This window comes from Sardina pilchardus, chromosome 2 (genome assembly GCF_963854185.1).
Source record: "Sardina pilchardus chromosome 2, fSarPil1.1, whole genome shotgun sequence".
NCBI lineage: Eukaryota > Metazoa > Chordata > Actinopteri > Clupeiformes > Clupeidae > Sardina > Sardina pilchardus.
In genome coordinates, this window is record NC_084995.1 from 24,237,014 (window position 1) to 24,262,364 (window position 25,351).

At 39.4% G+C, this 25,351-nt stretch overlaps 2 protein-coding genes across 3 annotated transcripts; one reads left to right on the plus strand and one right to left on the minus strand.

Annotated features, from left to right (window-relative positions):
* Nucleotides 1-164: 164 nt before the first annotated feature.
* LOC134101674 (tripartite motif-containing protein 16-like) lies at nt 165-5,735 on the minus strand. 2 transcript variants are annotated; one of them, XM_062555404.1, is made up of 6 exons: nt 5,123-5,735; nt 3,125-3,217; nt 1,444-1,677; nt 1,133-1,292; nt 982-1,035; nt 165-868 (listed from the first exon to the last, which is right to left on the minus strand). In XM_062555404.1, the coding sequence occupies exons 1-6, from the start codon at nt 5,717-5,719 to the stop codon at nt 291-293; spliced, it is 1,716 nt and encodes a 571-aa protein (XP_062411388.1). In that variant the 5' UTR covers nt 5,720-5,735; the 3' UTR covers nt 165-290. The 2 variants fall into 2 exon arrangements, with proteins under 2 accessions (XP_062411388.1, XP_062411381.1); XM_062555397.1 differs by having other exon boundaries at nt 3,125-3,220.
* Nucleotides 5,736-8,410: 2,675 nt separating this feature from the next.
* LOC134098793 (myosin-2-like) lies at nt 8,411-23,542 on the plus strand. The gene is made up of 38 exons (XM_062551670.1): nt 8,411-8,418; nt 10,850-10,959; nt 11,791-11,882; nt 11,972-12,001; nt 12,148-12,172; nt 12,387-12,455; nt 12,551-12,640; nt 12,762-12,830; nt 13,045-13,128; nt 13,262-13,348; nt 13,890-13,973; nt 14,344-14,418; nt 14,556-14,645; nt 14,855-14,917; nt 15,044-15,133; nt 15,260-15,349; nt 15,492-15,581; nt 15,902-15,964; nt 16,072-16,134; nt 16,455-16,523; nt 16,918-16,974; nt 17,105-17,167; nt 17,290-17,346; nt 17,450-17,527; nt 17,732-17,818; nt 18,376-18,456; nt 18,546-18,614; nt 19,248-19,337; nt 19,460-19,540; nt 19,624-19,713; nt 19,885-19,974; nt 20,143-20,232; nt 20,322-20,384; nt 20,654-20,713; nt 21,284-21,409; nt 21,525-21,608; nt 21,970-22,017; nt 22,848-23,542. Exons 1-38 carry the CDS (start codon nt 8,411-8,413, stop codon nt 23,408-23,410), a joined length of 3,318 nt encoding a protein of 1,105 aa, XP_062407654.1. The 3' UTR covers nt 23,411-23,542.
* The last annotated feature ends 1,809 nt before the right edge of the window (nt 23,543-25,351 follow it).

Below are 25,351 nucleotides of genomic sequence, written 5' to 3' on the forward strand. Positions count from 1 at the left end.
TGATTGCGCGATTAGATTGTTGACTGTAAAATGCTGCAACACACACACACACACACACACACACACACACACACACACACACACACACACACACACACACACACACACACACACACACACACACACACACACACACACACACACACACACACACACACAAGGAAAAGTTTTGATATGGATTTATTATCCCAATGACTAGGCTACCACAGCCACTTTTTCAAATGTTACAGTGATTTTTGTCATTTGTTCTGAGTCAGCCTGAGTTTAACCTCTGATCCCAGGGCAAGGCCTTATCTAGTGTTTGATGAGCTCTGGAGATCATTTGTATCCAAATTTAGTGGACACATTCTAACAACCGAATTGGTGCCCACTGCAAACCCAGGATATAGGACATGATCAAATGTTGTTTTAACTGTGTGAAGCACATTTAGAGTGTCAGATACACTGAAGAAGGACAACATTCCTGCCTTATAGTCTAGGTAAACACCTACTCTTCCCGACTTCACGTTTGTGGGAAGAGATAGGGCCGTTTCCATGTTATTGTGCCAGAATGAATGGGCTTTACTGGACAGGCTCAGTGTCCAGGACTTGTCATTGTGGCCGAGGCCACTTTCATGCCCCTTCCCTTTCCGACTGATTTCTCTGTAGGACACTCCTATGCACAGTCCATGCCGCTCTGTCCACTCTGCCTCCCAGTAATGGCGCCCTCTCATGGCCTCCTGGCAGAGCACCTGGGGTCGCACGTCAAACCTCTCAGAGTTGTCCTTGGAGAGCCGAATCAGGCTCCCACCAGTCACCTTTGTGTTACCTTCAGACAGGCACAGGGTTTTGTTGGCTGTGTTGGGGTCCAGAGTGGGCTGACAAGCCACTGTAGATATATATGATATGAGTTAATTCATGGTCAAACACAGATGCATGAATAGTGCATTCATGTGGCCTGTTCATAAAACCTTATCTCAGATGGTATAAATGATTACGCACCCTGTAACAACTCTGCTCGGATCCATTTCCCCTCAATAAGGCGGACTTGATTAACTACACAGACAGAAAAGAGTGGAATTATAGGTTGTTGTTGTTGTAAAGAAAACAGACAAAATAACTGCAATAAAGCAATCAGATGTGATGGTAGAACCTATTGTGGTGATGTTCCTTAATTCCTTCCGGCATACGTTGATTAGTTTGTCTTTCAGGTTTGTGACAGATGCTGTCACACATCCAAAAGAGGTGTATGTATTGAGAGCAATGTTGGTGTTATCCCGGAGTGCTTTGCATGCAGGGAGACGGTCAAAGCCCTGAGAGGATGTGTTTTGCAAAACAAATCAGATGGTAAGATGAAGGAATTTCTGAGGAAAACTAATTTGTATATCAGGTATTATATATGTTATACCAAAGGAACGGTTACAAAGGCCACATGAGGGCGAAATAAAATGGAAAAAATGAAACCTGCAAAAAGAAGATGTGATCCTGTGTATGCGCAAGCTTTTCCAGCTCTGAGAGTGTCACCCGTAGCTCTGCTATCTCCTGTTCTAGCTTCCTCCGGACCCCCTCGGCCTGACTCCCCACCACCATGTCCTGGTCTCGGATCATCTCCTTCACCTCACAGCGCCCTCTCTCAAGGGCCTGGATGAGCTCTGAGAATATGCTGTCTGTGTCTTCGGTTGCTGCCAGAGCAGAGTTCTATGAGGAGAGAGAGTCCAACAAACAGGTAGCTCAGAAAAGCCTGCGGGGTATGTGAACCGAGGTCCAGATTTCTGGCTAACTACTCATCTCTGTAAGAATACGTAACTAAAGATGTCCTTCAGCAGTTACTCCTTAAAACAGCAATAAAGACAATTTGCTCTCAGGGTCCCCCTATAGTTGAGAAGCGTAATTAACAAATAACATTAAGAAATGTGCATTATGTAACAAACTATAAACATAACATATAATACAACACAGACAAACATAAACTGGTGAATTGGCAACTTTGGTCAGATGTTTTTTTGCCATATAGTTTGTAAGCTCACTCCGGGTTATGGAGACAGTTTTGGAGCTGAAAACTGCCAGTCGCATCTTCAGTAGCCAAAGAGTAAATTATACCTTCCAGCATCTGGAAAAACATCCCGCCCTCCAACAATACAGCCATTCAGCACAGGTTTTGTGGAACTGTTGATGGTGTGGTGGCGACATCAAAGAGTGTCGGAACTCTCTTTTGCTATGGCTCTAACTCCACCTATGAGCCCACTAGTGGTGGAAGGGTTTCAGTGTTTCCGGCCTGCTACAGCAATTTGTTTAGTCAATAGACCCCTTCAGTGTTTGTAAACATTGAGAGCCTTGGCTGGTGGTGCCAGCAGCGCAGGGTCAGAAAATGGCGTGGCTTAGGCCTATATGTTGCGCTGTCAAAGTAGGCCTATGCACAGTCATTGTCACCTCAGGACTGTGAACCGTAGGGCCTACCTTAATAAATTAGTCTTAGCTAATGACAATTGTCTGCCTGATTCTGAGCTGATAGCAGAATGGGCAGACAATGTTAGCAAGTGGCCAGAGATTCATTGGCCCGCCATATACAGCTATCTGCATGGTGTTTGATGTTTCAATTCACACACACACACACACACACACACACACACACACACACACACACACACACACACACACACACACACACACACACACACACACACACAATTCAATGGGACGGAAAGCTTTCTGACCCCGATATGCGTGCACATTTTCCTGTGATGTGGACCATGAAGGAGTCAATACTACAAACAATGAGACCTCTCAGAGTGTGGAAGAAGTGCCTTTCACCCTATTCAATGTTTCATCAAAATGATTTTGGGAATGTTATTTCAAGGTAAAAAAAACCCCAACACTTTAGGATTGCTTTAAGCTACCTGGATAAGCAACGTGGCTGCGTACACTCATCTGCTCATTTACCATTGATAAGGTGAAAATGATCAAAAAGTAAAAAAAAAAAAAAAAACATAGCTACATAGACTCTCATACACACTTTCATTCTCCAGAATACATTCTCATTTACATTCAACAAATACTCTCTCAACAATTTGTGCCATCAAGCTTTCTCCATTTGATTGTGTCACTCAACTGTTTTTTTCTGCCTCAAACAAATCTGAATACATACCGTGAGTGTAATCATAGTCCTGGCCAGATCTTGCACAGAACTTTCCTTCTCTCCAATACTTTTCAGAACTCTCTCTTGGGTCTTACAAAGCTCCTTCTGAGTAAACACACAGGCCAAGAATACATATTAACAGTAGCCTACAAATTAATAATTGATGCACATGCAGTTAGGAACAAAATGATTCATACCACTGGCAAATATTGATCTAATGTTGGTTTTGTGTTGACCAATCTGTTCTGACTGAAAATGACACTGCCACATGCCAAAACGTTTTCATCTTTTTATGAAAAATGGTGTATTTAAATGATTCATACCCTTTTTATATAATCAGTGGGAAAAAAATATTTGCCATCACAGGTTTCTAAATACCAGGCCTCTCCATGTCTCCACAATGATTGCAGACTGCACCTTTTTTGTGGAAATCTGGATTTTGCGGCAGGACCGATTCTTCATCACTCTTGTGCTCGCTTTTAATGGATTGAGTTCTCTACTCTGGCTGGGTCACTCTCTAAAATGTGATATTGTTTTTTGTTCACCATTTATTTCCCACTATGGCTGGATGTTCCAGATCATTGTCTTGCTTAAAGATCCGATGCTGCCAAAGAGCCCAAGGTTGCCTGCTCAGAGCCTGAGGTTTTCCCTCAGGATCTTGATGTAGTCCTTGTTTTTCTTACAATGTAATTTAATTTCACCATGTTGCCAGGCCAAATTGTCTGAAAAACACCCCAAACTAATACATTTCATAACTATTCTCCATGTATGGTTTCTCAAAATGGAACACTCCATCTCAAAATGGACCACTTGGTCATCAAGGATGCTGATCATGGATCACACACAACTTAGCTTAACCTTTATAAAGCACACCTGGACAAAGAATTTAGGGCAACAATTTACTTGAAGGTATCTAGAGTGACATGACACTGTCATGAACATAAGACACTGTCATGTCACATGAACCCTAACCCTTACAAGACAAAAACCGAATGACACTTAATGACAGAAGCGTTATGTCATACACGTGTATGACTTGTTGTTTATAATGTTTACATGTTCATGACAGTGTCGTGCCACTCTTATGTACCTGCCAGTAAAGTGTAACTGAAATGAGCTTTCGCTGCATTTTGTTTTACTGCAGGGACTTAAAAAAGAAGCATTACATCCAAATGATGCATGTCCATTTTAAGTGAGAATATGATTCTTTTGGGATATTTTTTATCAGCCAGTGGGACCTGTTGACCTTCTCAAAGTAACTGGTATCACTAAAACAAGGGGCGACATTAAGATTCTGGAGAAATGTCAAGCAGTCTGCTGAGAGACCAGCCCCAATAGGTGACACTGGACTCTTAAATCACACAATGATCTTAATACAGCCAAAAAGGCAAGAAATGGTTAACAGAGAACAATATCAACATTTTAGAGTGGTCCCGCCAGAGTCCAAACCTCAATCCATATCATAGAGCACAAGGCCGCAGTTATGGCAAATAATGGTTCCTGCCTCAAGACCAAGATTGCTGCTAAAAATTGTGCAGTCTCATTGTCGAGACACGAGGGTATTATAAGAACCATTTTGAGAGCTATGATGACAAATGAAGATGTTTCCATTGATTATTCATATTATTTTGGACACAGCATTTTTCATAAAAAATGTTTAAAAGGATGAAAACGCCTTTTTTTCTGATTCCATGTTTCTAACACATTGTCTTACAACCTTTTGGCATGTGGCAGTGTCATTTTCAAAATAAACATATTGGTCAAGAGAAAATAAATCAGTATTTGCCAAGGGTATGAAGAATTGTATAACTGTAATTACTTCTAGATGATTCACCTTAGAGACATGCTCTCACTTGCCCAAGCATTCTTGTTATGAATGCCAGGACAAAAACATCCTTATTACACTGTTGGAAAGCTTCATCATTTGAGTGTTGTCAGAAACATTCCAAGTCTATAGGGTTAATTCTACACTACTTTATTATTCCAGAAATGGCATTAGACACAAACCTCCCTCTCAGTCCTCTCTGCCTCTGGCAAGATGCTGTCATGTCCCTTGTGGTCATCCATCATGCACTGGTAACAGATACACTGTCGGTCAGTCCGACAGTAGATCTCCAGTAACCTGTTGTGTTGGGGACAGAGCTTCTGCTGCAGCTTGCCAGTGGCGTCGACCAGCTTGTGCCTCTGGAAGGCCGAGGACAAGAGGTGAGGCTGGAGATGAAGCTCACAGTAGGAGGCGAGACACACAAGGCAGGACTTGATGGCTTTGTCCTTCGCTCCGGTGCAGGCATCACACTCCACCACATCTCCCGGCTCGGCGCTGCAGACGGCCAGAGGGTGAGGGTGTGGAGTCTGGTCGGCCATCTTCTTAAACTTCTCCACAACCTCAGCCAGCACGGTGTTCTTTCCAAGATGAGGCACAGTTGTGAAGCCATGTCTGCACTGGGGGCAGCTGTGGACACGCTTGTCGTCGTTCCAGTAGGTTTTGATACAGGCCATGCAGTAACTGTGTCCGAACGGAATGGTGACAGGTTCGGTCAGGAGATCAAAGCATATTGAGCAAGTGAAGTGGTCCTGATCCACAGCAATGCTGGATGCGGCCATGTTCCCGCTCAAACTGAAGCCGTTAGCTGGGGATAGTTTCATTTTTCCTGAAGGGCTTTGCATGAGTCAGAAAGAATAGGAGTGGCCTACTGAATCTGGGCTGGGGTCCAATCGTAACACAGACAGACAGACAGAGAGTGCAAAAGGAAAGGGAAGAGAAGGAGAAACTCAACTGTGAGTGAATCAGACATGAGCAGTATATTAATCAGAAGTATTTGAAAACATATCTGATTACTTCAGCATATTTTGTTGTTATTTTGCAGGATTGCAAAAAACATGTGTAGTAAATCGTTTTTGTCAAATAAGCCTATGGCAATAGACGTATACGTCCATAGTAAAAGATTTTGCCACATTTTCTGATGTTAGTAATGACAATCATGTAGCACACCCTGTAGACCAGATTTCCTGCATTTGTTTTTATTCTAATTTTGTCCCAAATACTGTCAACAACCATTTTTGTTTGAAATGCAGGTTTGATTCAAATACATATACAGTTCATATAATATTGCTTTTATTTTACATCTATACCTTTCAAGAAATGCATTTTTTTTCCAGCTTGTCCCATACACTGGCAACAAAGGCCACATGTTATATTTGTTTGAAATGCAGTTTTGAAGCCTAAAAAGGGGATTGTTGGGATATGGGCAATGTTTTTAATGCAGAACAAAGATGGCCATCATGTGTTCCATCATTTCAGACCATTGTTAGCAGGAGTGGTTTGCTCCTCTGGGTATAGCTGACATAAGATGGGGCAGCAATAGTGCCGCCACCTGGTGACACAAACAACTCAGAGAAACTCAGAGTTATTGAAAAGCATAAGTGAGGGGATGGATACAAAATATGTGAAGTCATTGAGCATCCTCTGTTCAGTTTTTCAAAGAAAAATGGTCGATGCCACTTGCAGGCTCGATGTTTTAACTGCGGTCATAGGTGTATCTATAATGTTGACATGAAGGGGGTGAATGGGCAACAATAGCCATAATGAAATGAAAGTTAGATAGTTTATATTATTTTTGAACAGATAGCCTATGTTCTAAAAAGCATGTGATACTTCCATGAAGGCCTAGGCTGAGTGCAAAATTTCATCACTGTGTCTTTCCATTCATTTCAAAATGTTGTTGTAACATTCTGAAAAGGAAATTGCACATACTGACTCTTACGACTATGCAACATTGTAAGTAGACTATGTGATGTTCAAAATGTTCTTTTAAGCACAGACCGAGTTTTAACAAATTTGACACAGTCACAAAGTGCTAGGAAGGTAGATTCATCAAACCCGACGAAACGTTTAACAGGTGAACAAGAGATAACAGGACACTCAGCATGGCTTTAGACCTGTTGCTCTGACAGTCCACTTTTATTGACTGTTGATGTACATTACATTACATTTGACTGATGCTTTTTAACCAAAGCGACTCTCAACATGGTAAACAATTTAAGGTAGACTGCGATAAGCACAAGCTAGTGCATCCGCATGTGCTTTTTCCATACAGCCAAATGTCAGTTCTAGCAATACAGTACGTGCTAGAATTAGCAAGGCCAGTTGTAAGTAGAGTGCTAGTGGAGATATTCTCGGAAGAGATGGGTCTTCAGGAGTTTTTTGAAGATGGAGAGAGAGGGATGTCCCTTCTGTAATAGGAACTGGTTGGTTCCACCAACAAGTAACAACTGAGAAAAGTTTGGGTTGACCTGAGGGTAGGCATAGGCCTACCTGTGGCAGAGCTATGTCGTTCATCTGAGGAGCACAGCATATGACACTGACTGTATGAGGGCATTCAAGAAGGTGGGAGCAGAATAACAGGTTAATAGAATAGGCCAAGAATAGGCAAGTGTTAGGCCTCTTTTACATTGCTTACGTGACGTTTATGCTGCGTGTCATTTTTTATGTCTGTTTTTTTGTCAGGCAGAGAACTCAGTTAGTTGGGGGGCACATTGGCCTGTTTAAACGAGCCTGGCCTCCAAAGGCCCATCCATGACACCAGCGCTGCTGTCTACCCATATTATTATTCGACGGAGTATATGTCACAATGCTCTAAAAAGAACCTCTGGTGTTATGTATGACTTATCATAATAAAAAAAAAACATTATTGTGTTGGTATTTTTGTTTTTCAAATTGTAATTTCATTGAATTAGTATTTTCACAGCTACATGTATTTGTGTTTTATTTTGTTACATTGAGCCAGTATTCGTAGTTCGTCACAAAATAGTTTTGATGTATTTGTGCCCACCTGTGATTGTCATCTGTTGGGGATTTCTTTCCCTGACAGCAAACAGAGAAGAGGCTGATGTCAGTCCAGAGCAGTATGGACATTTGATTAGAGAGAGAAAGAGAGAGAAAAGACAACAGAGAAGAAGAGATACCTTCAAGTGAGATGTTATCCTTTATCAAATTATATTGGTGAAATGATGTAGGCCTACTGTCCTGGTACACTCCTCACTTAGTAATCACACAGTTAACATACCGTGGGTCGTAGTTATTGTGTGGTGACTGGCTAAGCTGCACTGTTATGAAAATGTAGGCCTATGTCTCAAGGTAACATGCAAACAAGAAGTCTGCGGCAGCAAATGCTTCTTTTTTGTGTCACTCTGGTAGACTAGTCTTATACTGACTTTAAGAATCAACATTTGATGGACCACCACAGATATCAGATGGTTTATGGAGTTGCATTTCTAGAGAGTCAAATGAGAGACATGAGACCGTAAGTGCTGTATGAGCGAAGGCATAACCTGTGATTAACTCCTCATTTTAACCACAAGAGGGCAGACTGTTATACTGTAGTATAGCGCCCTATGCACTACTGTAGTAGGCCAAAGCCTGCTGTAGGCCAAGATATCAAAGCACATTTTTTTTTTTTTAAATAATAAAAATAAAAAATAGAGATGTCCCAACTATTTTCCAGTTGAGGTGAATAAATTGGGAGTAAAATATCACAATAAGAGCTGCAGGTGTAAGCTTTTTGATTAACATGAGAGAAAGCTCATTTTGATTACTGAAGATGAAACAGAAGGCTGCAAGACCCACATACAAGCAGCAACTGAAGGAGCCACAGAAAAGCCTGGCAAAGCATCGCTGGAGAGGAAACTCAGGAAATAGTACATTTAGCTATAGGGTACTTGTAATATGTATATTAGTATAGATTTTCCTTAAAATGTAATAAAATTGAACTTCATGGTACATAAAAGTTTTTTTTTAAAAAAAAAGAACACACTAATGCACTAATAAAACATTGTATGTTTTTTGGGATCGTCTACCTTTTACACTACCATCAACTGAAATATTAATATTAATTAGTGTACTTATATTGAGTACACTAAAGCACTGAGGTATATGTATGTGATCAGTTTCTTTGCCACGTATTACATATTTTTGCCACTTTGCCACTGTATTCTGTATATTAATAATAACTTGCTAGAAATGCACTTGCAAATATTAAAGTACAATTTAGAATATTTAAGAGCAGTTTATTTTCCTTTGGGTAGTTAAACATCTTGAAAGCCCACTGACTTATGTTTGAAACACTTTTAGTAATGCACTTATAAAACATGTATGTAGGCTATATGTTCATGAAGTACATTTCATCTGAATACACTAAAAGTCAATTGCTATGTCAAGTGCTATGCTAAAAGTATTCTTATGTAAAACGGAGAAACATGTAGGCCTACTGGTGCATCAGCAATACATTTTTCAGATAGGCTAATGACGTAAAATTGAAATTAGTAATCATGATATAAATGTCCACTATAATTGAACTGAAAATTCAAAGTAGCCTATTCAAAACACACTTTTAGTTAACACACCAACAAAACTGTTTTGTATATTTTTACATTAATTTGCCAAATTATGTGGAAATCAGCAATAGTGAGAGGCAATCCTTTTATCTGAGCAAACAGATGTTTTGTCCTATCATCATTGCATTGCGCAATCCATGCAAAAATGTTGCAAATAGATAACAACAGAAGTTGTCTGTTCGGTTTTGGTTATGGCTAGCATGTTCTTGGAAAGGCTGATAAGCATCCAGACCACTCTCAACGCAACTTCACTCAAGCACTGTATGTTTTACGTGCATTTTTATATTGTCGTGCGTCTAGATTTCTAGGCTAATATTGTTGTGTATTTAAGGATTTTTAAAAATCAATTATAGCAAAGTTCTTCCTCTAACACATACACTATAACCTAGCTCAACATTTCTGCGCCTCCACCAAGAGAGTTTAGTTTCCAGAAGTAAGCGTTCATTAAAAGCGTTCATTAATTTCTCCAATAGACCTCTGAAGTTCGCCTAAAAAAGCTGCCAGCTGTATCTTTTTCTTTTAGCATACATAGGAAAAGTGTACTTGTTCTTATACTTTAAGCATACTAGAGGGATGTACGAAGTACATTGATAGTATATAGATGAGTGTAGGCCTACTTTTGACTATACTTCTTTATAACTTTAAAATATGATTTTATAAACTTGAAATGTTTCAATTTAATTCAATTTAAAAAAGGATTAGAAAATAAACTTAAGTATACTACTTTTTGCTATAGCGGAAGAGAGATATTTGGAATAGTGTGGGTTTTTTTGCTCTCCAAGTGAGTTCCATGTGTGACCAGAATAATTAAGATGATTTAGAGGAAACAAGAGTAGAACAATATTTAGACACATCATATCTGAGTCGGTGCCTTTAGAAGCTATTATATGAGGGCTAATCATAATGACAAATCCTAGCCTAGCTTGTCATGAGAAGCAGGCGCGCCTGCAGGTGTATGTCTGTACACACTGTGCATACCATCAGGCTACCCTATACCTTCACAACTGTGCACAGCATCCCATGAGCTGCCTGCCCTTGTGTGTGCGTGTGCATACCATAGCATTAATTTCTGCAGGTGCCCCTGCTGAGCCATAAGAGGTGGGGTCAGTTGAGCCACTCGCTCAAATAGCACAAAGCCATTGTATTTCAATTGTGGTTGCCAAAGAGGGTATCATTTAACCAGAAAGACAATTTCAAATATATACAGATGAATATATTAGGCTTGTAAAATCATGTACAATCGCTTAGTCATAGCATAGCTGGTTTTATAATGTATGCTATTGTGAAAGGGGCTTTGCTCTGTGCTGCGGTGAGTATAAAGCTCTGTGCTCTGTTCTGCAGCTCCACACTGCCACAGCAGTTAGATGAGGCCATGATGACGGGGTCACAGATGCTGCTAGTGAGCGTCCTCCTCTCCCCCTTCGTGCTCTTCAGCGCCAACAGCAGAAATGGTGAGATTGTACACTTACAGTTTACAGTTGGCTTTTTAGTGAGTAGTTACTATTTTATATTAACTGAATACAACTGACAGACAGTGGCGTCGTCGTTCCAACCACGTGCATCACACTGTGCGTAGGGCGCCACCAAAGGACAGAGGGGACACCAACATCTAACCATTTAGTATTTTTACTGCAAACTGCGTTTCACTATTCGTCAAGAACGTTTACAGGAACGTTTATGTTGCAGTGTCAACATTTACCAACGCCACTTTCGTTTCTCCCAACTTCAATAACTCTCTTAAATAAAAAATAATAAGATGGACAACAAGAAAATCAAAACCAAATAGATGTGGGTGTTTGTCAGCTATTTTAATTAATTTATTGATTTATTTATTTTATCTGGTATGCTGTTGTATCTTGTACATGCCTGTTCTGTTCTGTTATGTAATGGAACGGAATGTAATGCCATGCTTCTGCAATGTATGTCTGTGTCAAGTCTCTTGTGCGTTCTATGTTATGCAACATGTGACTTTACTTGCCCAAGACAATTTTCCCTCTTTGGGACATTAAAGTTTATCTTATCTTATCTTATCTTATGTTATATCATGGATAATACTTTTGGGTCCTCTCTATCTCCACCACATAGCAGATCTAACACCCTGCGTGTGCATTGTGCAATAATTCACTTTTAATTGCTTACAGAACTGTGAAGCAACATGTCATTCATTACATAGCCTACTTCAATTTCCGAAGGCTGCTTCAATCGATTGAAAAGAACATTTATTGTCACATATGCAAATATGAAAGTATACCAATGTAATTGAGATGATATGTTTTTTCTAGTTCCTGCAAGTGCTGATGCTTCCATGTCCATGCGTGTTCTGCGGAGTCTGAAGGACAAATACAAAGACCTTCTCAGCACCATTGAAAAGGAGGTGAGCCACACACACACATTCAGCATATGGAACCAGTTCATGCCTGTAAGATCAGGAAAATGATTTCTCTTTCTTTGATATTTTTGAAGAGACGAACTGATGGCTCCACAGAGGTAGAGGTAAGCAACATTTTTCCATGTCCACTATCTCATAGTTGTTCTTATATTATAGTTTAACCAGTTAATAAATTTTTATATTTGTCACACTTAATCCTCTCATCAAAACAAAACACCTATATCATTTATTTTCTTGTTCTTATATACAGACTACATTTGTTTATGCATGTGTAGGTGAGTATGCATATTGTATCTGCTGTCTTATGTTTACATTCAGGAGCTACAGTTTGTGTTGCTATACATTTGTGAAAGTAGGCTACACAAAGATCTGATTACTAATTAATGCATCAACAATCTGTCCTTGCATGAACGTAATAAAGTGCACCTGTTGTGATCACTTCTTGTGTCCAATACTGTTTTCTGTAAGAAAATAATTGTGTGTTGTAAGGTTTGGAAGATGAGATGAAGAACATGAAGGTTGATGTGGAAAAGCACAAAAACAAAAATAAAAAACTGGGTATGTGCCATCCATCTAACTTCTCAGAATACACTGTAGTCTACATAGTGATCTGTACTGAGCAAAAGCATGCCTGTTATATTCCTCCTCTTCAGAGGTGGAAAATTTGGATCTTAAGAAGAAGCTCAGGGATGAGGTTGCTTCAAACAGACAAACCGGTTATGAAACAGCACTTCGCATAGCCGGTGAGTAAGCTAACGTCAGCAATCATCCAGCCCAAGCAAGGGGCATCCTATCAACTGGATTGTAGTTGCACCATATCGTTTTTGGAGGTCCTTGATCAATATGTAATTTTGTATCTGACAGAAATGCAGTTAAAATTGACTGGTTGGATTGATCAAATGGGCTCCAAAACAGTCAAGATCTCCAAGTTAAGTGAGTATTTCTTCACAAATGTACACATGCCCCTGTTTTATATCTAGCTGGGAGGGTCCAATATTTTCTTGGCCCAATAGTGTTCCAGCCAAATATGGTGTCTCTCACCTCTCTAAAGTCAAGTACCTTTTTAAAGAACATATCAGTTGAACACAGGCTTTGTAGTAAGAAGGCTCACTCATGTCCAACTAACTGGTCTCTTGCTCTCCTTCAGCCCTTCAAGCCTTTTCAAAGTACATTGAATTCAAAGACCTGGAGATAAAGATCAAAAAAGCCAAAGACTCCAAAACTATTTCTGGTATTTCATTCTTCCCCTCTTGCATTTTTACTCAGTGCAATATTATTTATTTATGTGGTATATTTGTCGATGTATATCAAGTGTCCCTGAGTCATTTTGGCTATTGGCGCCCTCCTATGTGTCTGTATCCCAGACTTGAAAAAGCAGTTGGAGAAGAAGAAGGAGGAGCTGAGACTTGCAGAACAGGAGCTGATAGCCGCAGGGGGCTCCTCAGGCTTGGGTATCTACACACACACACACACACACGCTGCACACACGCACACATACACACACACACACACACACACACACACACACACACACACACACACACACACACACACACACACACACACACACATGCACACGCACGCACACACACACATACAAAATACACACAGAGACATAGACACACCAAAGACTTTCTGAGCAATGCTCAAAGTCAGGCAGAGGGAGTTAAAAAAAAAAAAAAAAAAAAGGTGCCAATAGGCCTATTGGACGTACAGTATAGTATAAGCAACTACTTTTGCCTTCACCTTCAATCATTTTGATAATATGGTTGCATGCTTGCATATGGCTTAGGTATGATACAGCAATATGGGCCAACATGAAACAAATAAAGTAACTAGTCTCGTATCTTATGATACCATTTCCAGTGAGCAGCAGGAAAGATCCACTCATGCACATATAGATATTTATTACGGTTTCTGTTTGGGTATTTGTGAATGTGATTGCATTGTATATTAGATTTTTTTTTTTTTTCCCCTTCTATTTTTTTGCAGTTACACAAGTGATCAGTCTGCAGGAGAAAATTCGTGAGCTGGAAAGCAGAGAGCCTGATGAGGATGTATTAGAACAGATAACTGGTATGTGCTACTGCAGAGAAAAAATACTTACGTCAGTGACAAATGAAAATGTATTTCTGGAAATGTATTTGACTTTTGGTTATACATCTTTTGAAAAAGGCATCAAGAGTGGATCATAGAGGCTATCTTCCTCAATAGGAAATTAGCTTTTAAAATAACCTGCATTACACCATGATCCTTATTGAAATCTTTGAAAGTTAACTAATGGAAATGTCTTTATTTATTTATTTTTGGAAATGGAGGAAATTTCTATCGCCATGTATGATTTGTAATGTTACTGATATTTCTTATAAGGCTCTTGAAAATGAAAGTATGTTACAGTAGACAGTATGATATGTGGTGCTATTTGTTTTGTTATTTTTGTGAGCAGAGTTGAAGAGACAGCTGAAGGAGAAGGAGAATGAGCTTAAGAGCCAAGGTGGTAGTGACGAAAGCACTATGCTGAGTAAGTGAGAAAGAGTGCTCCACAAATGAAATGATGGGACAAAATGAATCTTTAGAGAACAGTCTTTCTCTCAAGACATAAATAATACTTTAATACTTTTTACTTTATACTTTTTACTTTATTCACTTTTGCCATAGTTCCAGAAATTGTTGCATCACAAGATGACATTCTGAAAATATACACCAAGATACAGACTTTGACAGATCAGTCCAAGTCCAAATTTGCTGGTGAGTTTCATGCCATTCCTGTCAGTGGGTTCTTCATCTCTTCCCTATGGGCTCTGGTTCTAAAAATAAAAAAAGACAGAAGAAAAGGTGACAATTGCAACAATATGTTAGCCTTAAAGCAAACCAATGTAGCTCTCTGCTCGCTATACAGTGTTAAACAATCTTTCGCGAAAAAACTTGATTTGTGCGGGTGTATGTTTGTGTAACAGAACTGGAAAGACAGCTGAAAGAGAAAAACCAACAGCTGAAACGACTACGTGATTCCTCCTCATGTAAGTAGGAGTAGCAGCCAGCCACTGTGCAGCATCTTCATGTTGGAGATGATCTATGCAATAAACATGAGCCACAGGTGTCTTTTTTTGCTGGAAATCAGAAGACTTCTCTCCTTGTCTCTAAAGCTGCAGATATTTCTGAACTTGAGAGAGGAGTGAAAGAGTTAGAGGGCAAAATGGAGGCTGAACGGAGGGATAAAGTGTCCATGATCAAAGGTATCTCATCACCCTCATTCCGTAATCAAATGTATTTAACAGCATATTTAACTATGTGAGACTAACAACATGATTATATTGGTGCAGAAGAAACTAACTCTCTTGTCTATATGACTCTTGTTATAGGGCTTGAAAAGGCTTTAAAGGAAAAGAAAGACCTCTTACAGGGCAAGATCAAGGATCTCCAGGACGACCATGACACTGACTATGACCTTAGTGAGTTTAGTACACTTTCAAAAAGTATATTTTAATCGTTTATTTATTTATTTATTTATTTACCTGGGAAGCATTGATCCACAATGAATGAATGATCTAAATCTTATGTGTGATCAGAAACAAATGAGTTGTGTTCTCTCAGTGCTGAAGGTGCTCACACAGCAGTGGAGACTGGAGGAGGCCCAGAGTGCCTCGTGCTCCGGGCAGCCAGACACAGACCACCTGCTCGCTGGTATGAGTGCACTACGCCTGTGAAGAGAGACCACTGTATTTAGAGGATTTGAAGGGTTAGGTTGAAATTTAGGTTGAACATTTGAATTGTAAGGTCATTAGCAAAATGTAGACTTTTTAGAACAGTGGAAGAATATATACCTCTTATGATATTATAAGGTTTAATGTTTAGGCCTTGTGAAAAAGAAAAATGACTAAATAATGTTCAGATTGTATTGGACCAGATAAAAGTCTTTGCTTAGTGTACATTAGCATAACAAAAGCTTAAAACCGGTAGCCTGATATCTGTTGGGGATGCATTGATATGTGTTTGTGAGACAGGACTCCAGAAGCGACTGGAAGCCAAAGAGGAAGAGATCCAGAGCCTTGAAGGACAAAAGAAAAGTAAGTCCTACGAGTTATTTTATAATATAAAATAACATAATATAATATACAATAATATAATATAATATAATATGAACATAATCAACATGTCACTGATTCTTACTCAGGGCTTCAGAAACAACTGGAGGAGAAGTCTGAGGAATTCTCAGATCTTTCAAACCAGATAAAAGGTGGGACATCTACCTCAGCAGTGATGCTACTGTAATGTCAGAACCATGCAATGCAACCATATGCATAATTACCACATTTATTCACACTTACAGATCCCTTGATGCCATTTTGAACATCTTGTATATAGATATCTAAGACTCTAGTCTAGGTAAAGTTAAACAAAATCATGCAGTGTTTTTGTTTAACTGCTTATTCAGTATCAATAGCACATTCAGTGTTATGTCCATTACTATAAATTGCATTATGCGTGTTAGATAGTTAAAATAGAGCCCTTAACGTGGTACTATCTTTTAATGTTGTCCTTATAACTTTATCAAAGCTGCACGGAAGGAACTCAAGGAGAAGAGTGAGCAGCTAGAAGCAACAGAAGAGGAGAAAACAAAACAGAGTGAGCTGTGAATCATTCAGCACACAATAGTTTGACGTTTAAAATGGTATAGTATGCATGCAGTATAAGGCATTTGTTAAGCATTTGTGAGCTATTGCATAATGCTCTGTTCATCAATTGTAAAGCATTGTTCCTACAATTTTCATCAGTAAGTTATTTGTAAGCATGTTATGCTTAAGTTATGCTTAATGGTTAAGTTGCTTAAGTATGCTTAAGTTATGCTTAATGGTTAGCAAACGATTAGCTGTAGTTATTTAAAGTGTCAACCAAGAAATAAGTATCCATTGCGATGAAGGCTGAAAGTGATTTCTGTATCCTAGATAACTGTTTTGATGTTATGGTTATTGTCAATTTTACGATAGTGCCTCCTTAAAAAATGTGTTCAATCATTCAGAATTGAAGTTACAAGAGAATACGGAGGAAAATGCCAAACTGAAAATCAGCATTGCAGGTATGTAGGGACCCCCCTGTGCACACACACAGCAATGGACAATGCATTTGTTTTGAATTGTCCTTCTAAGGTATAGTCTTAAAATAAAGTAAATAACAGATATATTTTCCTCCTTCCTAACATCTCTCAGCCTTGGAGAAAAGCAAAGCTGAGACAGAAGACAGTTGTACGTCTCTCAAGGAAAGATACACAGGTCAGGTGATCTTACCTCACATGCTACAGACAGAGAACTTTGTGTTTGACTTCTGTCAAATCAATAATCTATCATGTTGGTGAGTTTCAGTGAGTTTTGTATAATAAACCTTTATCATGCAGATTTGAAGGCAAAGTTTGAGGAAGACATGACTCAAATAGAAGGCATCCCTAAAATAAGTATGTAGAAATACCTAAATCCAATATTGAACTTTGCTGCTAATTTACCTGTAGCGTCTTGAAATATACAATTTGTTGTTTTTGTGCTTATCATTTTTCTCAGTTATCAAGATGAACACGTTGAACAGTGAAATCGAGAACCTGAAGAGGAAGATAGACCGTGAGTCGGGAGACAAGACAGGTGAGAGCTCAGGAAAGATCCCTCTCAGCTGCGGATAGCTTTACAAAATGAAGGCCGCCCACCGGACACGTACGCGACACGACAAGAAAGAAATTAGAACCGTTCTGAAATCCTGTGCGTCAAGCCCCATGTCCAGGGGGCGCCGGTCTTTACACTTGCAGGTTTTTTTGCATTCTTGACATTGACAATACATCTGTATCTCAGAACTGGAGAGAAGACTGGAGGACAAGAAGAAAGAACTAGAGGAGGCAGAGAAAGATCTTGGCAACAAAAGTCCATCTTCCAAAGCCAGTAAGTACACAGTTGCCCTCAGAGGCAGGTGTATGGATAATTCCATTACCCTAAAGGTGTGACCAAGGCCAGAGTGGGACACTAATTTTACCAGGAATTACAAGTTCTTGGGGGGTGTTCTTGTGAGGATTACACATGTTGTATTTTCGAGGGCTTTCGAGATTTGGAGTTTACCTTACATTCAAAATGAACTATTATTGGCCTATTACACGTCTCCCATGTTTTTCTGGGCCGTACCACTGGGGAAGGGGCCACTTATTAGAATTTTCAGATTACAGTAAATGAGCAGTATACCAAATTCTGCACTTCAAATGAGCTGCATTCAGGCCTAAATGCCTGTGTAAATAAATACAAAGCTGACATTGGGATTGAAATAGAGGGGGGAAAAACACATGTAAACATATTCACCACAGGATGCATATTATGAAACATAATATAAATAAATATAAATGATCTGTCTGTGGAGATCTGCCATTGTACATTATTGTTCTTAGGCACAAAGATCCACCTCTCTTAATAATCTTTAAAAAGTAAATATTTGAACTGCTTTTCTTTAGTCAAAGAGCTTGTTGCGGTAATAAGGGAACGAGTGAAAGAGGAGCCCGAAAACATCCAAGACTATTTAAAACGGATATCAGGTGAGAAAAGAAAAATGTAAAAAGTTGACAATATAACATGTATCAGACTCGTCTTAACTTATTCTTAAGCCTTCTTAACCTCCTAACAGACCTGGAGAAGGAGCTGGATGAAAGGATTGCTGCACTGGGTGACAAGGAGGCAGAGAATGTTCAAGCCAGTAAGTTGAGAAACGTCTGCGGATCTGTTAACTCACCCTACAGGATGTAAACACCGAGGCCTCTAAAAGTCACTCTGTGGTCTACAATGTGACCACATCACCAAAGCTTACGCAAGTATCATGTCACTCTGAGGAGGCAATTGTCTCAAATGCCTGAAAAACAAAATACCCAATATAATTACCAGAATATGAAGATTATAAGATCAAGATCATACATGTACTGTAAATGTTCCTTTTTATAAAACATGCATTTACTATTTGTCCAAACAGCTTTTTAACGAATATTTGATCAAACGTATTTCTGTGTGTGTGTGTGTGTGTATGTGTGTGTGTGTGTGTGTGTGTGTGTGTGTGTGTGTGTGTGTGTGTGTGTGTGTGTGTGTGTGTGTGTGTGTGTGTGTGTGTGTGAGAGAGAGAGTGTGTGTGAGAGTGTGTGTGTGTGCGTGCGCGTGCGCACGCGTGTGTTTAAAAAGCACTGGTCTGATTTACTTTAAATTGCCTATATGATCTAGCCTGGCTATATATGATCAGGATCTGGGCAAGAATATGGATGTAGGAATATACCCTTTTTTCTGACTTTACAGGGGCTTGAGTCTGCAGTCGACTGACTGCTCTTGCTTTGCTCTGTTTCAGCGATCATGGTGATGGCACTGCAGGATGAGGTCACCCAAATGAAGATAACATTATCCAAGGTCAAAAAGAACACTTCCCAAAAGATTGCTGGTTAGTTCCCTGAGAATGATATTTGCTATCATGAAATATATGCAAAAGACATTTAGAAGGCTGTTGTGAAAACAGCATGCATACATAAAAATGACCAAATGCAAATATGGATCAACTTCCAGAAAAAGAGGGTGAACTGGAGAGGAAGAGGCAGGAGATCAATCAGATGAAAGCATCTGACTGTGACAAGAGTGAGAAAAGGAGTGGGTACAACTCAGAGTGACAATTATTATTTATAAGAAACAAAATGAATACATTTTCATTCTAATGCCTTTTCTGTTTCCAGAGGAAGAGATCGCCATTTTGGAGAGAGAAGCCAGAGAGCTGGAGGCTCAATTGAAGCGTCTGAAAGATTCCGCTCAGAGAGATATTGCAGGTGATTAATAATTTATGTCCAACAGTAGTTACTCACTCTTAATAACACATTGAATAAGGTATTTATAGTGAAAAGTATTTCAACTGTGGGTGGGAACTTCACTCACCATGGACATGCTTTGATATGATTAGTTAGGCTAAGGTTTCTAACTGTTGCTAATTATGTGCTTAGCTTTGGAAAAGCGTCTGAAGGAGAGAGAGCGGGATCTGGAAGCCAACACTGAGAAATTACAGAGTGTGGATGAGAAGAAAGGAAAGCTACGTAAGATAAACATTGCATCAATAACATGAATAGACTACAGCAAGAGTATGCACTGCACAGTGCTCATGCATGCACAGTAGCCTATTCATGCATGAGTCACGGTTGCATAGTGACTGCAGTGATTGAAAATACACTAATAAATGTACTTTTTTTGTTGTGGCTCTTCAGTTGCAGAGACCATCAAAATGCAAGATGAAATTAATGCTCTCATAAATGGAGAGAAAGACCTAAAACAACGGACTGCTGATGAAATTTCTGGTAATAACACGTTAGTTTCTTCTGTTTATTCTTTAAAATTAGATGCTTTGTACCATAAACATGTGATGGAAAGATGATTATCTTTTCAGACCTCAAGTCACAACTTCGACTGAAGGAACAAGCAATTACTACATTAAAAGAAGCGAACAAAGGTAAATAATATTAGGTGCTTATTCTTGCAGTATGTAGGCCTACTACTAAATGCTGAAAATAATCACTAATATTTTAGATGTCCTGGATGTACTGCAACCTTACTTTTTCAGTTTAAGGTGTGCAGGCCCATTGTGTGAATTGAAAGATCTTTTAAACAGCTCATGGGGCACATGCTGGTCAGCTTATTGTCATAATTGATATTGACCTCAATACCATACGTTGACTCTCCTATACCATAACACATTTTCCAAAATGTGCTTTTGCTCAGACCTGATGAGCAGTGCTGAGGAGGCTAAAGAATGCGCTGTTTTGAAAACGAGGAATGAGGGTAAGGCTCCTTTCGTGACAAAGACATAGCCTAGTTTATGCCTGTTTTATTATCATAGTCTGATGCTTACTGTGCTCGGGGATAAGGAACAGTATCCAAAGATCACAACATTCAGAGACATGTCACAACATGTGATAAAAGATAGATTAGCTCCAAAGCATGCTGATGTGCTCAACATGTTCAACAAACATTGAATCAGTATTCAGCATATTGTCAGCCTGTGATTCTGATACAGTGCACGTTTGCTCAAATTCAGCAGATTGCTCCTTTGGTTCCCTAACTTCCCCTGGCCGTTCCATTCAATCAGTATATGCGCTCAAAAGCACTAAGATGTTTTGGGAAAGAATTCCAGCCAATTAGCATTTGCTTTAGGTGTATTCATGGATGTAATTTCACTGGTTAAGCTCAAATGTCAACAACTTTTTGCCAAAATCATAGAAAGCATCTTTAAGAATGTCTTAATGTGTGTGTAAAGCTGACAGTTCGCAATTACAATACATGCATCTATTCGGTATTGGGGGGTTTTTTGGTCACTGTAACCTTCAACATACTGTATATCTTTTAATTTAGATCTACAACAGGCACTGGACAAGAAAGATACGGATCTGTCCAAAATGCAAAATGAAAGAGATGAAGCCCTATCCTCACAGAAGAATGCAGAGGATGATCTTAAAAAACTGAACCAGATTTCTGCTGGTGAGATCGAAGAATTCTTCAACAAGTTCAACTTCAACAGCCTTTATTGTCTGAGAGTTCCCAATCGCTAAGATTTTAAGTAGTTGTTTCCTCTTTTCTTGTTTTTATGTTACAGCTTTGGAGAATGAGAAAAACAACTTGCAGGATTCCTTGAATAGAAAAGAAAAAGAGAACCAGAACCTTAAAGACAAAGTTGAAGGTAAGCTACAATGCGTTACTGCCAAAAACCCGATAGATGATAGTTTATACAGTGTATACAATAATCAGTCACACTGCACTTGAACAGTATTTCTTAGAGAGGATACATAGGATATACTCTATAACATATAGTTAATATCCTCTCTTTTCCTTTTTCGCCCTTAACGTACAGCTAAATCTGCAGATTGCTTTGAATTGTACTGTACTGTTTGTCTTTACATTAATCTTCCATTGTCAAACAAAATTCACCATCATATTCCATAATATTCAGAATGCAGCATGGAATGGAATGGAATAGAATGAAATCTAATTTATACATATATATATGTTTGTATGTTTTTTTTATTTTTTAAACAATATAGACTTGGAGAAGAAGAAAAAACAAGATGATGAAAATGCAGTTCACGTTGGTAAGTCTAATTAAAGTTGAAATCCGGCACTTTTTCATACAGATCTCCATTTCTTGTAGTCACAGAGTACTGTCAGTTTATGCTAAAGCGGCCAGGCTGCTACAGTGCTACACTCTGGGGCCATGAACATGGGGGATTAACATGCTTATAGCTGACTGCAAGCTCTAACTGTTGAGCTGATTGTTTTCAGGGTACCGTGCATGGTACTGGTTTTTTGTACTGACAGTACTCAAGCAGGAGTGTATTTTAACTTCCGTCATAATCTCGGTAGAACCATCGTTCATGGATTTGGTGATTCTAGAAAAGGTAGTTCCAACGATCGATCGCAAATAAGCCCAGAAAGATTGGTGGTTGGAACAAACAGGTCGAGAGTAGTCGTTGATCGTTCATGGATATTTGCGTGGCAAGGTTGACTCTCTATATGCATAGACTACCTGAACACCCTCCAACTGAGTATTTTACTCAGGGGCACTGCTAGAAAATATGGGCCCTACAACAGACAATAATTCTGCCCCCTCAATCTAGTCAAACTAACCACCACAAAATCTCCAACGCTTCAAAGTCTACTCTAGACCTGCCGTTCCACCCAAAATTTTGCGATCGATTGATTGATTGATTGATTGATTCCTAGGAATGCCGAATCCATGAACAACGGTTCAAAATCTGTTACATGATTGGTTTCTTAAGCAGTCACATAGCATAATTTTCAGCTCACTTTGTACTGATGTACCGACTCAAGCCTTTATAATTTATTATGATGACTCCTGATAATCATGTTGCATACTTGGTAAATGTCCTTATGTTGTACTTTTCTCTTACCATATTTACAGCTCAGCCAGCCATAGACCCTGGCACAGCTCACCCAAACCTGCAACTGTCAAATGGTAACACTGAAATGAAACTCCTACAGACAGCACTCAATGTGCCTGAAGGCCCAGCACGCTATAATGTTGTTATAGGGGCTCTGGCTAGCACTGGGTTTGATCAAGGCAGACAGTACTGGGAGGTTGGTGTGGCTGGAAAACCTTGTTACGTATTAGGGGTAGCTGGTGAAACCGCTCAAAGAGAAGGACGCATAATGTTTGACCCCAGGAGTCAGTACTGGACCCTGGTGTTGACAAGAACTGGTATTCTCAGTACAGGTGCAAGAAAGAAAACTAAGCTGAGAGAGGCAGGCCAACCCAAGCCAACAAAGATCGGAGTGCTGATAGATTTCAAAAAGAGAGAAATTGCCTTCTATGATGCAGGAACTAGAGCTCTCTTGCACATATTCAGTAACATAGAAGTGAAGTCAAGGCTCTTCCCCTTCATGAGTACATGTGAGGACACTGAGCAGGGTTCACCTCCAATGGTGTTTGATGCAGTCACCTCTGCTGATTGGCTGAAGCCTTAACAATTACTCTCTTAAAATGGCTTCCCACTGCTTCTAATGTCGAGTTTATCTTTGCATCTGTTTTGTTTTAATGTCCAACTGCCAATTACATCACATTGTGTGCACATGATCATACATTAAAGTGATATTATATTAAAGCAACCTGGGTATTCAAAGCTTTGGTTTGTATACCTTCTTCTTCAGGGAGTATTGAGATCTTTCCTTTAATCTATGGCTTCAACTTTTCTTTTTGGTGTTTTGTTTTTTGCTTTTTATGTTATTTAATATTTTTAATAACACCCTCATGTTTTGGTTGTCACGTGAAGGGAAGGTGAACACAACGACTTTAAAGTGTAGAAAAAGGTTTGACACCTTAGCATTAGAAAAGGACCACACAAACCAGCTTCCACAAAACAGTGGCACCAAATATCAAGAATAACAATATCAGTTCAAGCTGTGCGTAGTGGTGGTGGTCTCGATTGTTATACTACCTTAATATTATGTAGTTCGTGTTCTGCAACACTGGAAGGTGATTAAGATGCCCGACAGTGGAAATGTATTTGACTGAAAACTGAATAGGATGAATTGCAACCCATACCCACACATTCTTACTCATACACAGATCAAAAGTTTTGGTAACAGTGAGAAGAAACAGTTCCCTCTCTCAATGAGGAGGACATCATGAATTTCCTTTTTTGAGTTTGGTGGTCCCTAATATGGAACTATGCAGTTGTATAACAATTCAATTTAGAAGAAACATAAAAGTGTTAATCATATTTCCCCAAAACTATAATTACCATGCACTATAATTACCACTAATGGTGTATTTATTTTTTAAATGTATGCAAAGTCACCTGGACATCTTCCTTAATTGTGCAGAATGCACTGCCTGTAGCCAACAAATGTGCATTCGACATGCACACGTCACATATCTGAACTGAATGAGACAATGAGAATGAGCCAATAGGTTGTCTATTGGCTGCACATTAGCCAGGCCTTTCAGTGCAGAGGCAGCTGTACTGTGCACAGCACCATTCATCTTTACAAAATGAACAGCATACAACAGAGTTTTATAATGGTTGATAATTCAATTTCTTTTATCTGCAATCTCAAAATCTCAAGGCTAAAATCCTGTAAGGTGAACTAGTCCTTAGCATATCAGTTCAGCTCCATCATCTGGAGTAGGAAAAGAAAAGAAAAAGAGGGAGTGAGGAGACAAAATTACATGCTAGTGGTTTGTGCACACACTTATTATCACATATAAATATGGCGAGGAACAATGTTTTCACAGTCATATTCAAAATCGTTGGGCAAGGTCAGGTGATCAGTGCAAGTCCGAACTCCTCCTGACCATGTTGAAGTGTCCTTGAGCAAGACACCCCAGAAGTGCCCCCGATGTGCAGGTCATCGGTGTGTGTGTGTGTGTGTGTGTGTGTGTGTGTGTGTGTGTGTGTGTGTGTGTGTGTGAATGAGAGGCATGACATTGTAAAGAACTTTGAGTGCTCAGAGGACTGGAAAAGCGCTATCAATGCAGTCCATTTACCATAATGTGTATCCTGTTTGGTTTTTTTTTTAGAACAAAGTGAGCACAAGCATCCCATGGAAACTATTGTCAGTGAAACATTTTATTTAAAAATGCCTTTTAGGTCATTTCTGAATTGTACTTTACTATTAGATTATTAGATCAGTCAAGAGGGAACTGCATGCAGAGACTTACATGGCCTTAAATTCTAAACCAACTTGGAAAGACTGTAGGCCTTTGGTGAACCTGATTTCTTCAAGTAGCCGTTGTTCCAGGGACAACACCCCTAAAGTTGTTCCAGGTCCAACAACTCTGTTAACCAATCACTGCTATGTGATGTCATCAATGTGCGACTTCACCCCCGTTCAAAATTTCCCTCCCGAAATCAACATCTTTTCAGCTCTGTGTAGGTAAGTCATTGCACTGTTTCTTCTGTTTCC